At 39.8% G+C, this 12,783-nt stretch overlaps 1 protein-coding gene across 2 annotated transcripts in view; it reads left to right on the plus strand.

The window, feature by feature from the left end:
* pemt (phosphatidylethanolamine N-methyltransferase) overlaps positions 1 to 12,783 on the plus strand; it is a 59,916-nt gene that overhangs the window by 20,179 nt on the left and 26,954 nt on the right. For both annotated transcript variants that reach the window (XM_069156140.1, XM_069156139.1), the window contains exon 3: positions 1,456 to 1,571. In XM_069156140.1, the coding sequence (XP_069012241.1) occupies positions 1,456 to 1,571 (116 nt within the window). The remainder of the gene's footprint in view (positions 1 to 1,455; positions 1,572 to 12,783) is intronic.

Below are 12,783 nucleotides of genomic sequence, written 5' to 3' on the forward strand. Positions count from 1 at the left end.
ACCATGTGGCTACAACATTGTATTTGATCAGAATCAGCTTTATTGACCAAAGTCTTCACTACGTGCAGTATATTATCTAAGTGTGGAAATAAACTACAACTTGACTGGTTGTCAGAGGCATACAACTGCACAGCATTATGAGACATCATGAGCTCTTCTGGCCTTGGACTCCTGGTTATGGGTCAAGAGTGAAAACCTGTTCATGTTTTCTTGTTGAAGTGCTACTTTTTAGAGGCTAAATGTGCCGCTGAAGTTGAGAAATAAAAACACTTGATCTTCCTGAGACACTTATGCCGTCTGAATAGTTATTCACTCGATGACCTATTTCAATTAACTGAAATACACTCTCAATTTAAGTCTTGAGTGGATTCTGAGCTCTGCAGCATCAACTAGGCATCTCAGATAATTTTTTAATCAGTGCTTATGCTGATGCCTTAATTTAGACATGCAATCACCAACAACTACGTAAAATATAAAGTTTTCCCAGAAAGCTAAAGTGAGGCTAGATGAAGTTGAGTAGAGGTTACGGTGACAGGAAGAACGAGTGTTTTGATAGTGTAAATATATAAAAAACTGTTGGAATACTTTGTTTCGGAAATATTCAAATAGTAAGAAAGGAACGGAAGTGAATTCCTGAATCACATACACCTCTTCTATTGTAAGAAAAAATATTTGAACAAATGAAAAATTCACAAACATCTAGGGGCTAAGGTTTCAGAAGAGAACTTTGGGTCAAAATCAAAATACCAGTTTGTTCTGAAGAAATAAGGAATAGCAAATAAGTGAAAGTATGAAGTGACATAAGTAATACAAAACGTAATTTAATGACTCTTTAGTCTTTGTAAATGTCAATTTTCTCAACAAGAGATCAACATAACACAAAGACTTTGAATGGTTGCAGTTATATAGTATTTTATTATCTTTCAGCTCACTGTTTTGGTTCTATGGCCAGTAACGTCATTATTTTGGTTGAGTCTAACAGCTCTCATTCGTTTTTTTCGGCTGATTTTTTTTGTTGTAAAAATGTATGAGGTTGCAGTTTAGCAACTAACTGGTGGGAATGGTGAACCCTTAAGCTACTCGGTTAAAGAGTCATATAGTCTCTCAGAAATTGTTGGAGACCAAACGAGAGCTAGAAGTAAATATATTCTACTTAAGTCAAGAAAACAAAACAATGCCAACCTTTTCCAACTCAACACAAACCTTTGCTAACATGCACACTGCATATTTATTAAGGTGATAAAATGTCTGTGATGTCTTAATAGTTTGTTGTGCTGCCCCCAGTGGCCAAAAAAGTCATTGAATACAGGTTTATCTTCAATAACTAAATCATCATTTCAAACCTAATTTTAGGCTACAATCCATATCCTGACATACACGTTTCAGTGCTGTTTGATGAAGTTTCTTAGGTAAACAGCATCATTTCATATCCTCTGTATCACTGTCATTTGTCAGGTGGCGAGATGGGAGTATCGTACGCGGAGGCTCTCCAGGCTCTTCGGTGGCCCCTACCTGGCCTGTTACTGCCTCGGCTTCGTCATCATTCTGCTCAACGTTTACCGCAGCCACAGGTGAAGCACACATGCTTCTTCCCTTTATGCTTGCAGGGTCAAGTGATGGTCTTCTTTGTTTCACTGCTGAAGAGATCAATGTTGATGAATTTCGTTTTTAGAGACCTTTGTCCTTTTGCATAATTATTGGGATTATAATAATAAATGAGGCGGGGACATCGGTAGCCTTCAGTGCTTTCAGACTGGCTCATACTGTTACATACATACATTGATTGCTAGCAATGTGAACATAAAGTGGAGGACTTAGAGTTGTTTAAAGACACCTTTGCTTTCTATTATGAAGTTTACTCTTTAAACTACAACCTGAGCTCAGTTTTTTTTAAACCTCAGCTTACACTGCTCTGTGCAAATCAGCTGTTTTTCATTCTTTGAATTTTTGAGCATTGATGCTTACTTTATAACACAATACAATTGTGTACTTTTTTTTTCACAATTGAGTGTGAAGGGTTAACATTTTAAATTCAGTCATGATGACGAGGGTTGCGTAACTCGAAAGAAGTTATAGAACTTTAATGCACAACACGGATCAAGAGATCATTTGAACCTAAACCGTTGTTTACCGAATGACCAAGTGGTTTTTGTACCTAAATCTAACCCGATGTGCGTATTTAGTAAACACTCTTGTGGGTAGAAATTAATGACCGATATGTAGCATAGGAGGACTTGTTCCAGATTTTGTTGGCCTTCTTTCCTTTAGCTATTTTGTACAAGCAGAAAGTGAGAAGGTTCTAGGCTCATTTGCTCAAAAAGATTTGTGCTCTCCAGCTGTTTGGTGCTTAAAAAAAAAACATTAGACCCCTGACCATCTTAAACTGCTGAGTCAGTGTTGTGCAGTTCTGTGCAGGAGAGATGCTACGAAAACTTCTGTCTAAATTACCCAGATTCGTGTCTTCTTTTTTTGTTAATAAGCTTTTGGTCATTCTGTTAAGCGTGCAGCATGCAGGACTCACTTTCTCTCTGGTTGCCCTTCGTCTTCCTCTTCCTCCTCCTTCCACCTCTGTGTCCTGGTTTCAGCTCCGTCTCCGCTGCTCTTTTCTTCCTTCTTATCTGCGCCCACGGCCTTCTGTGTGCCAGTGTCACCCCACGCCTGCCATCATGTCAGCACCTCCTGGAAGTACACACTCCCGCACTTCCCACTACAGATCAAAATGCTGACAAAGCACCCTCAACAAAACCGCACAAATTACAGTATGCCAGTGGAAAGAGATTTTTCTTTTTCCTCTCTTAAAAGATGTGTGTGAGGTCTGTTGCCGAGCAACAGCACTTATCGAAGAGATAAGTTGCCCAGCCAGATTTCTCTTTGTGCTTCTGAAGAGAATCTTTATCAACTCAGTGCAACATGAGAAACTAAATATAGTGAAGTTGTTCATTCACAGAGTCGGGAAGAAAAAAATGTGAATGAGGTGAATAATGGCTATAACACCCAATTATTCAGCCAGTCTGTGAAATATCCTGTAGAAGGAAAGCTTTTAGTTTCTGTACTGTACATCATGACTCAAAAATAATAATATTCTTGGGAAATTTAAACTGTTTTGTCATTTTATTTGTTTGTTGGTGAATTCAAAAGCATTTCCTTACAAATCCCTTTGCAGAGTTTTCAGCAATATTGCAATAAAACTGCTCCATTGTTATATTTAAAGGTCAGTTTAGTAATCATCCAGTGTACTACTCAATCTGTTGAAAGATGTCTTCTGTAATTTAAAAGGATCTTGTCAAGTCTAATCTTATCTGGATACTACAAATATATATATATATATATATATATATATATAGACAGGCAGCATGCAAAAGAAACTGGAGAATTGAACTTTGACAAATAGGTAAGATGCCACCAAAAGGTTTCTATTGATTACGCTCTTGGAAATGTAGGATCGAGGGCTGCCCCCTAAATATTATTAATTGGAATCATACGCTTGGAAATCCCTGAGAGGATGTATATTGTTCCAGGCAAGTCACTGCACATTTTATTTTAGCTGCATCCTGTAAACTTTTAAAAGTAAAAAGTAAACATGTTGAAAATGACCTGACTTCAAAATAAACTGTGAATATAACGTAGCGCAGCGCAGAGATCCGTGCAGCTATTGGAAGAGTTTCTACATTGTAGGGTAGCGTATAGAGTTGCAAGGCAGGATGGGCATGTATATTACACGCTTTCGGCTGCAGTGCTTTATAGGAAAATGAAACAAAAAGTGCTGAGGTTCAACGAAATGGCTAGGGATGATGAGGTATGAATCCAGGAGGTGGCAAAGTGTTTTTGTTTTTTGGTTGCTTTATTCTTAAAAGATACAAAGGAAGAGAGTATACATGAATGCACCAGGGCCAATCACAATTGTGTTATTCTGCAGCACATAGGTCTACTGAGCGAGTGAGTGTGACAGCAAGAGAGATTGATTCAGGTTTTTTTGCATGAAAGTTAACAACGCAACAGAACAATAATTTTGCATCATAACAATAGTGAGTAGATGTAGTCAAAAAATAAGACAGGGTCTGCTTTTGTCTCAATTTTATTTTTATAAAAAAAAAAAAAAAAATGTGTGGCTGCCACCATATCATGTGCACATACCGCAGGATGGTGAACCCACGTGAAGACACAGACCAAGCACGTGAAAGTTTAAGGGCATTTAGCTGTTGGATGAAAAGTTGGTTCTGGGGAAGACAGATTTTCAGAGGCAGAAATCGTGACTAAAAGTCAGCGCTGCATATATTTAACATTAAAATGTTAATCCGCTCCACATCTACTTCAGAACATTGATGCTTTCTTTAGATTCCATGCTGCCGTCTAGAGCGGCTTCATTGACGAATGAGCCTCGGCTCCACGGTCGTCACTGCTGCATGTTTTATACATTTGTGTTGACGTGAAAAAAATACAACGTGCAGTAGTCAGAAGAAAATGTAGGTGTGTTATTTTATCAAAACACAAACCCAGAAAACATATCTATTATTTAACTGAAATGAAGGCAAATTATAATAAAAAATATACAATGTAATATCCCGTACATGTATAAAAAAATAATTAAATTAAATTACTGATTAAAAATACTGAAAAATGTCATACATAACCCACTATAATCTCTGACAGCTCACGTAGTACTATCACTACTCACACATGAATTCCACAGGGCAACATTTTTTCCGCTTGCTGCCTTTGCTTTCAGTTGTTTTACTATAATGACCACAATCATTAAGTAAATAGACAACCACCCGTGTCACACGCACAGATGAATAATACCTTCAACACGGTGGCAGATTGTCGTTCTAATTTTACGTGTGCTGTTTAATAATGACTTCTTCTCGAAGGCAGTGATTCTGGGTGAGACGCGAAAAAATGTCCCCTCGGGGATTAATAAAGTAACTACCTAACCTAATTGTCGATAAGAAGGGTAATTGGATGCTGACAATTATGCTCGGCCTGGCTATTTCTAGTGTTTTACCCAGTGCCCCCTCAGCAGGTTGGACACTAGGCTGTATGACATATGATCAATCTCCCTACTTTTTAGTTCACTCTGCTGCTCAGCGGCAGTTTGATGAGCTGCCCTTTAAAACAAAATCAAATGTGAGGCTACTGCTGCTTTGCTTAATATGATGGAAAGACAAGTGAAGAGGTTCTTGGTTTATTGTCGACTGCCCTTCTGCTGCCCAAATTGTAAAACCTTGCTTGGGGAGCCAGTTAAAGCATGTCCTTAATCAGGATACAAGTGCTCAAGCTTTGCCTATTTATATCAGAAATCAGTGCAACCCTGATAGAATATAATCAGCATTTGTGTATCTTTTAAAATAAAGCACAAAATGACGTGGGTTTACCTGAGTCACAATTTCAGCTCTTCTTTTGCTTGGATTAGCCATCAATCACGAGGACAGAAATGTCCAGCTTCTTCTTAAAGGTGCCCTTTGAGCAAGGCCATGAACCCCAAATTGTTCTAATGGAGGTGCTCATCGGCCAAAAGCATGTAACTTCCTTGAATAAATAAAATCATTGATGAAAAAAATAAAATGGCTCCGAAGGTGCATATCTACAAGGAACACACCTCCAAGTTGATTGTATCATTCCCCATGCCAAACTGACCAATGGGTAAAAAAAACTGAACCAACAGCACCACTAATCTGGGTAATAAGGACATCGCATTTACGGTTGCATCTTCACAATAAAAGCTTCACAGTTGTTTACGTGTTTTTTTGTGTTAATTTTGCATCAGCGGCAAGTTAACTCACCTTTAAAATACATCTGGAATATAGAAAGCTACAATTCAGCAGATCTGTTTCAATCAAGCTACAACCTCCAGGGCTGAAAAACACAGAAGTGCCAAAGACTGCAGTTCCTCGAATGACCACTTGCGGCTTGCTCCAAAACCAAGTTAATCCCTATGGTCAACCCTCATCCTCAACTTTACAGGAGAAGTTGGCTAGTTGCTCACAGGTTTCAGAAACCAAGTTTCATTCGGCATACCTTAGCTCCATCTACATACCACGTTTGCCCATTTCACCAGGACCTGCTAGAAACACCTGGAACAAAGCATCAAAACTGCTTTCAAGAAAAACGGCTACAATCTATTGTTTCAAACTAAAAAAAAAAGTGCTGTCAGATCCCAACACGGCAACATTTAAATATTTTAATAAATGCTTCAAACTTTAAATAAAACATTGGTTTCTTCATTTGCCAGCAGAACCGGCCTACTAATCAGTGTTTTGTCCAAGGAAGGGACGAGGCCATGGTTGGGCCACAGTCTGACCTGCTACCAAAGAATCAGCTGATGTTTCTTCTGCTGTGAGGCAGCAACGGAAACACTTCATGTATTCTCTGCTTGACACAACACACTTAAAACAGTCTTCTAGACAAACCTTATTGCTTTTGTGACCCCAGCTAACCAACAGACTGAACGATTGATCATTAAATTAATTAATTCATTTTCTGCCTAATTGATTTACCTTTAAACTGATTGATTCACTAGCGTGCTGATTGGAGGCCAAAAACAAAACAAAAAACAGCCTCTTTAACAGATGTGGAGAGGGTGTATTTTTTTATCTGCTAAGCACACAGCAGTGATGCTCTACGCTAATTGCATTCAATAAAAAACCTTCAGGAAAAGCAACATGGAGTGTTGCTTTCCTGAAGTGCCTATTTTAATTAACTCACCATGTTTAATTGACTCTTCTGCTTTTAACAGGAATTCTAATGACACAGGAGGATTGGTATTTTCACATTTCGAAGTACTAATGTAAAAATGTGGCAATTTCACTCCCTCTGTTTATGCTGCGGAAATACTAAAAGCTGGAAAAGGAATAAACCAAATTGCAGTCAAGCAAATATTAAGTAAAAACATCCTGAATTCAATTGTTATGCTAATGGTAATGCTTGTATCAATAATGTGTTTGTGAGATGAGAGACTTTACTGTGGCCACACGAGAGAACTTAAATTGTAACTTGGGCTTTCAGGAAGCATTTGCCCACCAACTGCGGAGCTTTCAAGATGCTAAATGACATCCTTTGTTTAAATGACATCCTTTGTTTGGCAAGTTAACATGCACCTTCTGTATTAGTCCTACAAGGGTTTGGCCCCGAGGTACAAAGGCTTGTGTCCAACCCGCTGTTCCTTGACTTGAATGGGTAGTTGTGTTAGAAATACGTTTGGGTAGCCTGAGTTGTGAGGTTTTACAAGCTGTTAATGTGCTTAATATCCTTTAATCTTGATAACAGATAGACGCATGGTCCTACAGATGGAAGTGACGGGTGGCTTTGGTTGGTTGAATGCTTTGATTCAGACTGAAATACATCAACAGCAGAGACGTGGTGCTGCCGGAGTGCACCACGACGCTCCTCTAGTTTTTAGTATGGAAATAACTTATTGGCAATTCTCTTCATCAGCTCCTGTTTGCCCTGTTAAAGTTACTGCATTGCACTGTAAACACAAACTCTGCACTTCCTGTATACATTTCAAACTGAAAGTTACTCGCATTTTAGTCAACAATTTAATTTTCTTAACAAGATTTTTTATTCTTTATTTAAAGATATCCACTTTCTGAAAATAATGGCTTGGGTGAGTCCCTGACTTGCCAGTTCGCACCACCAGCAAGTCAAAGTTTGAACTTGTCGAGTTAAAGATGTCAACATCCTCTCATCGGACTAGCAAAACATTTTACACAACACGGTAGCAGCTGTGGGCAGGAACGGTAAAAAGACGGAGGGTGGTGGCTGATCTCATGAACACACACGGCTCTTCGCTGCTGCATTTGGAGTTATTAATGGTTCAACCTGCCGCCACAGCTGCCTGTGTGACCATGGCAACTGCAGACACCACAGGGAGGGAAATGGTACAGAAGCTGATTTTCCTGGTATGTGAGTTATCACACAGAGTACACCTCCGTGACAACAGATAACAGACATATCAACTGGTAGAAAGAGTATAGGAGCAGCATCGAAGTTTGATTATCCAGTCCTGGACACTTATGATATTAGTTCTACACGAAAAACATTCACTTGTATCTGTGTTAAAGAAGAAGCAACAAACTTCCCTTCCTCCCTTTTTGAATCACTCAAAGGTTCATGTGAATGCATTACGTAGGAGGATTCGATGCAGAAACAAATCAGCTACACTGATCGTGTTTTTTCTGTGGCAGGCCCCCCCTCTACCCACAGGGACAGGACACAATTAAAACAGTGTGCACAGCGTATGCACAGTGTGCCGCAGAGCACTTCAGACTGGTTAACACATTTCTTAACGATTCACAAGAGGCCCAGATGCTCTAGAGATTAAGTCATTTGAACCCTTCAGACAAAATAATCCGAGGTGGCTGTCAGTCAAGACTGCCATCCTGCTACTGTGGGCCTCAAATAATTATGTGAGAAATTTTCTGGTCTTCAACTGAAACCAGATCTGTCTTTGTCTTTCTGACTTTCACTTGAACCAGGTGAAAGGGAATATGTACTGGGTGGAAAAATATGACGGGTAATGAAAAGTTGAAGTTGACCTTTTTGATTTTGTGTCTTTTAAGTGCATCAGTACTGAAGGCCATTTCTGGCATCTATTTCTGTCTTGTCTCTGCATTGCATTGGGGCTGAAGTGACAGCATTGTTGTGAACTGCTGTGCGACTGGAGGATGTAAGAAGTTTGGGTTGAGAGAAGGGATGGTGTTGGCTTGTAATCCTGCCAGAAGTGAATCTTTTACCTGCTGCAGGCATTTCACCAAGGACATGCCGGAATTAATGGAAGCATATTTTATTTGAAATACACTGTATATTTGAACTGCAAATGAGAGGGAGAGGATTTAAAGCTTTATAAATAAAATTGTCGGTCATGGTTTCAAAGAGCGACCATTTTGGTTAAACATGCCACCAAAAATCTGTTATGTGCGACCAAACTTTTTCAAGGGTCGCACTGGTGCGCCTGACATTTAGGAGGCCTGGATGAACAGACATATATCTTTGAATCAATAATATCAAAGCATTTTCTGATCTCCCTTGAAAACAGCTTTACAGTACTGAAGTGAATCATCACCAAGCGGCAACCAACAGTGACATCACCCAACAAAAAAATCTCGAACTCTGTATAGCAAAAAAAAAAAAAATCTTATTTGAAATCTGCAGCCTTGCTCTTTTTGTGTCTTGCATTTCTAAGCTCTGCTGTAAAGCAAATCATTGTGAAAGGGACCTTGTCCGACTCCCACACTAAACCATCCACGACCTTCACACGCTTCTTCTTCCTCCTCATCCTGTCCTCTCTCTCACTAATCAGACTCCATTTCACATTTTGAGAGGTCCAATGTCTGGCTTTGATTTCTCTTGTGAACCTGCACAAGCATCACAGTCACATATGGCATGTAAAAAGAATGTCATGCCGATACCATAAAACGGTGTGGTAAAACGTGTTTTTAGGCAAAGGGGTTGTTTTGTATTCCAGGAATCAGCAGCGAGACGTCACCACCTGTTATATTACATTTAGTGGTCAGTCCCACAGACCCACTTACCCCCCTCCTCACACCTCCGTCCCCCAGACCCACTTTCCGCTCACTTTTCCGATCCAAATCCCAGCAGTATGTCTTACCAGACCACCTTACTTAACAGACAGACCCAGCGGTCGCCCTTTGTGTGCAATGTGGTCGAACAAACATGGTGCATCACATTACACTTCCTGCTTCCTTTTGACAATGGAAAAACGCCATAATACTAACGGCACAGACCCTGTAACCCAGTTTTCTCTTTTTAACCCCAGACCTAGTTTTGATTTGGGAGCCACTTTCGTCAGCAGGAAGCACACTGCATTAAGACAGAAACCCACAGGTGTGTTAATGCGCACACACACACGCACACGCACACACACACACACGCACGCACACACACACGCACGCACGCACACAAACCCCGGCAGTTGTGTGTGTGTGTGTGTGTGTGTGTATGTTTCCTTTCAATTCGAAAAATATTTTACTTTTAAGCCCTGTGGCCGAGTGACGTCTCAAAACTGTGGCACAAGGCAGCCTTAACGTTTAGAAAATCACTGAACGCAAACGGAAGAACATAAAAGTCAAACATGAACAAGCAGTAACCACTACAAAATGTTTTGAAACAGCATTGTGCAAAGGACTTTGCATTTAGAAGTGTTATTATTTGTTTTATTATTGGGTTAAAAGGAACAAAAAATGGAAACACCCCTTCCAATGAAAATCAAGCTGTTAATATATCCACGCGGTGTTTTATTTTATACGCTACCTTTTTAGAACTGCAGTGATACCGGAAAGTCTCAACAACGGTGATGTCGCTGTTGGTTGCAGCTCAAATTTTTCACATTTATAGATTCCTCATACTGAATGAAACCAAAGGTGTACAGTTACATTTAAGATATTAGATTACATTATTTTTTTTTTCCTTGTAAAAAAACTTAATTCTGTGTTAAAGTTGATAAACAGATACACTTTTAGGCATTTAATCACTGCCAGGAGACAGACTTTAACACAATTTTCAGAAACAATATCCTTGAACTGGTTTCCCCTAAACTGCTCCAATATATTTAGTCAGTCATTCCAGAAGACCCTTCAGGGTCTTGGTTACTCAAAATGGGACATTGTTAGTTTGAGCTACAACATGACATTATTGCAAAATGATCTGTATTCCTTCATATTGAAGTATTTAGTTAAATTTGAAGTCGTGTACTTTAAGTTTGTCATGTAATTCTCAAAAGACACTTTCACACAGTATCTTCTTCTCTGTCCTCTTTCCTTCAACCAATAGTCAAACACAATATTTCATAACCTTATTTAGATCTATATATGGAATATTTTTTGTCTCTCTAGGGCATAGTATAAGCTTGCACGATTAGACAACATGAATATTGGATCTGAAAAGATGGTTGGACGCCAGCATGTCGGATTATCTGTGACTGGCGCTTTCCACTCACCACAGGGCCTGAAATCCAAATTTATTCAAAGCAGAGGAAGGATGGGAAAATAATTGCTGCTGGTGGTGGTAGTGTTACAGCAGTGTTGTCAGCAAAATCTATGTCTATCAGTGAAAGGACAAGTCTGCGTGTGGTCTGGTGCAGTGCTATCAGCAGTCAGACTGTCCACAAATAGAGCAGGGTGACGGTCAATCTGTTCTGCTTTCGTCAGAAACCACTAGTTACTTAACTTTTCCTGCTATGTTGGTTTCAAATCTGTAAGATAAGCAAGACTGTCTACTGAGTCACTGCCCGAACACAGCTCCCCTCAAACAAGCCTGTCATTAACCAGTGCTGAGCCTTGCATGTTATATGCTGACTGCCTTCATCAACTGAACTTCATCTGAACCAAAATAAATTGCATTTTAAAATGTTCACTGTATCTTCTATGGGTCTATGGGTTTATTGCATGCAAATTACAGTTTAAGGGACAAATAAATGTGTTTGAACTACTGATAAATAAAAAACAGTGACCGTCTTTGTATGCAACAAAATGCTGATTCACCTAAAAGTACAGTACAACCAAGCTTCAATCGACCCATCTTAGCTCCGCCCACACTCCACTTTTCTCAGCCACCCACAATGAGCTTCAAAACCGCTCTGAGGGAAACCTATAGGTAACATCACAGAGGTGATGTCCATTTCTTAATACAGTCTTAAAACCAGTCAAGAACTTCACCTTAGTGTTATGGACTTGCCTTCACTGTATATCAGGTTTCGCTTTCCAGTCTAGCAAACTGCACAGCAGCACTGGAGGCAGAGGCAGATATTTGGTGCCATCACATTGCAAGTGCTGATGTTCTGAACTTTGAACAAAGCTAAGATGTGGCAGTAAATGCTTCAGAGTTTAAATCGGCTATTACATTAGAAGTCAGCTCTCTGCAGGTACTATCTTTTCATTCAGGCATCACCAATGAAACAAATTTAGGGAACCTTTTAAAGCCAACGCTTGCCCTTTCAGAAACTGCTCGTCAAAGCATTGTGAGAAAACAAACGGTTCCAAATGAAATTGCTTTTACTGTACGACCACGCTTACACAACGCATGAACCACGCATCATCTGTCAGTAAACGCAGCAGTTAGATCTGACGCCAGACAAAGTTAAAAGCACTTTCACAAACGAAGCAGCGTATTTTTCTCTGTATTCAACACACACACACACACACACACACACACACACACACACACACACATTTGATGCATTTGAAGAGCTGACGGGAGTGTTGGGAGTGTCTGCAATGATTATTGCATTTGTTGGCCGGCTAGAGCTCCTGTGATTGTTGGAACTTGCTCTCTGTTTGTTTTCAGTGTAATCTTGCTGACAGGTCGCATACCTCCAAAAGGAAGAAAATGCAATTCATACTGGCTCTGAAATGCGTAACAAACCATAGGTGGACCCAGTGAGTGAGTCAATGAAATGTCATGACTACAACATCAAAGTGAAATGTATAAAACAGCTCGTGAACAATAAGTCTTCACGGATTACTCCCCTGCTTGTCCTGGATTTGTTTCCATGCAGTGATGTTACATTACATTTCATTTAGCTGATGCTTTTATCCAAAGCGACTTACAATAAGTGCATTTACAACCATGAGGGTACAAAACCTGGACCAGAACCTGGACCAGAACATGTGCCACCTTCTGAGTGAGAAGAGGACGTATTCTCCTGATGTTGTGCAGCATGTATCTACAGGAACATGTTGTTGCAGTAATGTTGGCAGAAAGAGAGAGTTGACTGTCGAGTGTCTCCGAGGTTCCTAGCAGTCAGGGTCGGGGATAACACAGAGTTGT

The sequence above is a fragment of the Embiotoca jacksoni genome, unplaced genomic scaffold (assembly GCF_022577435.1).
Source record: "Embiotoca jacksoni isolate LCO1_2020_lvr unplaced genomic scaffold, fEmbJac1.0.p SCAF_20, whole genome shotgun sequence".
Classification (NCBI taxonomy): domain Eukaryota; kingdom Metazoa; phylum Chordata; class Actinopteri; family Embiotocidae; genus Embiotoca; species Embiotoca jacksoni.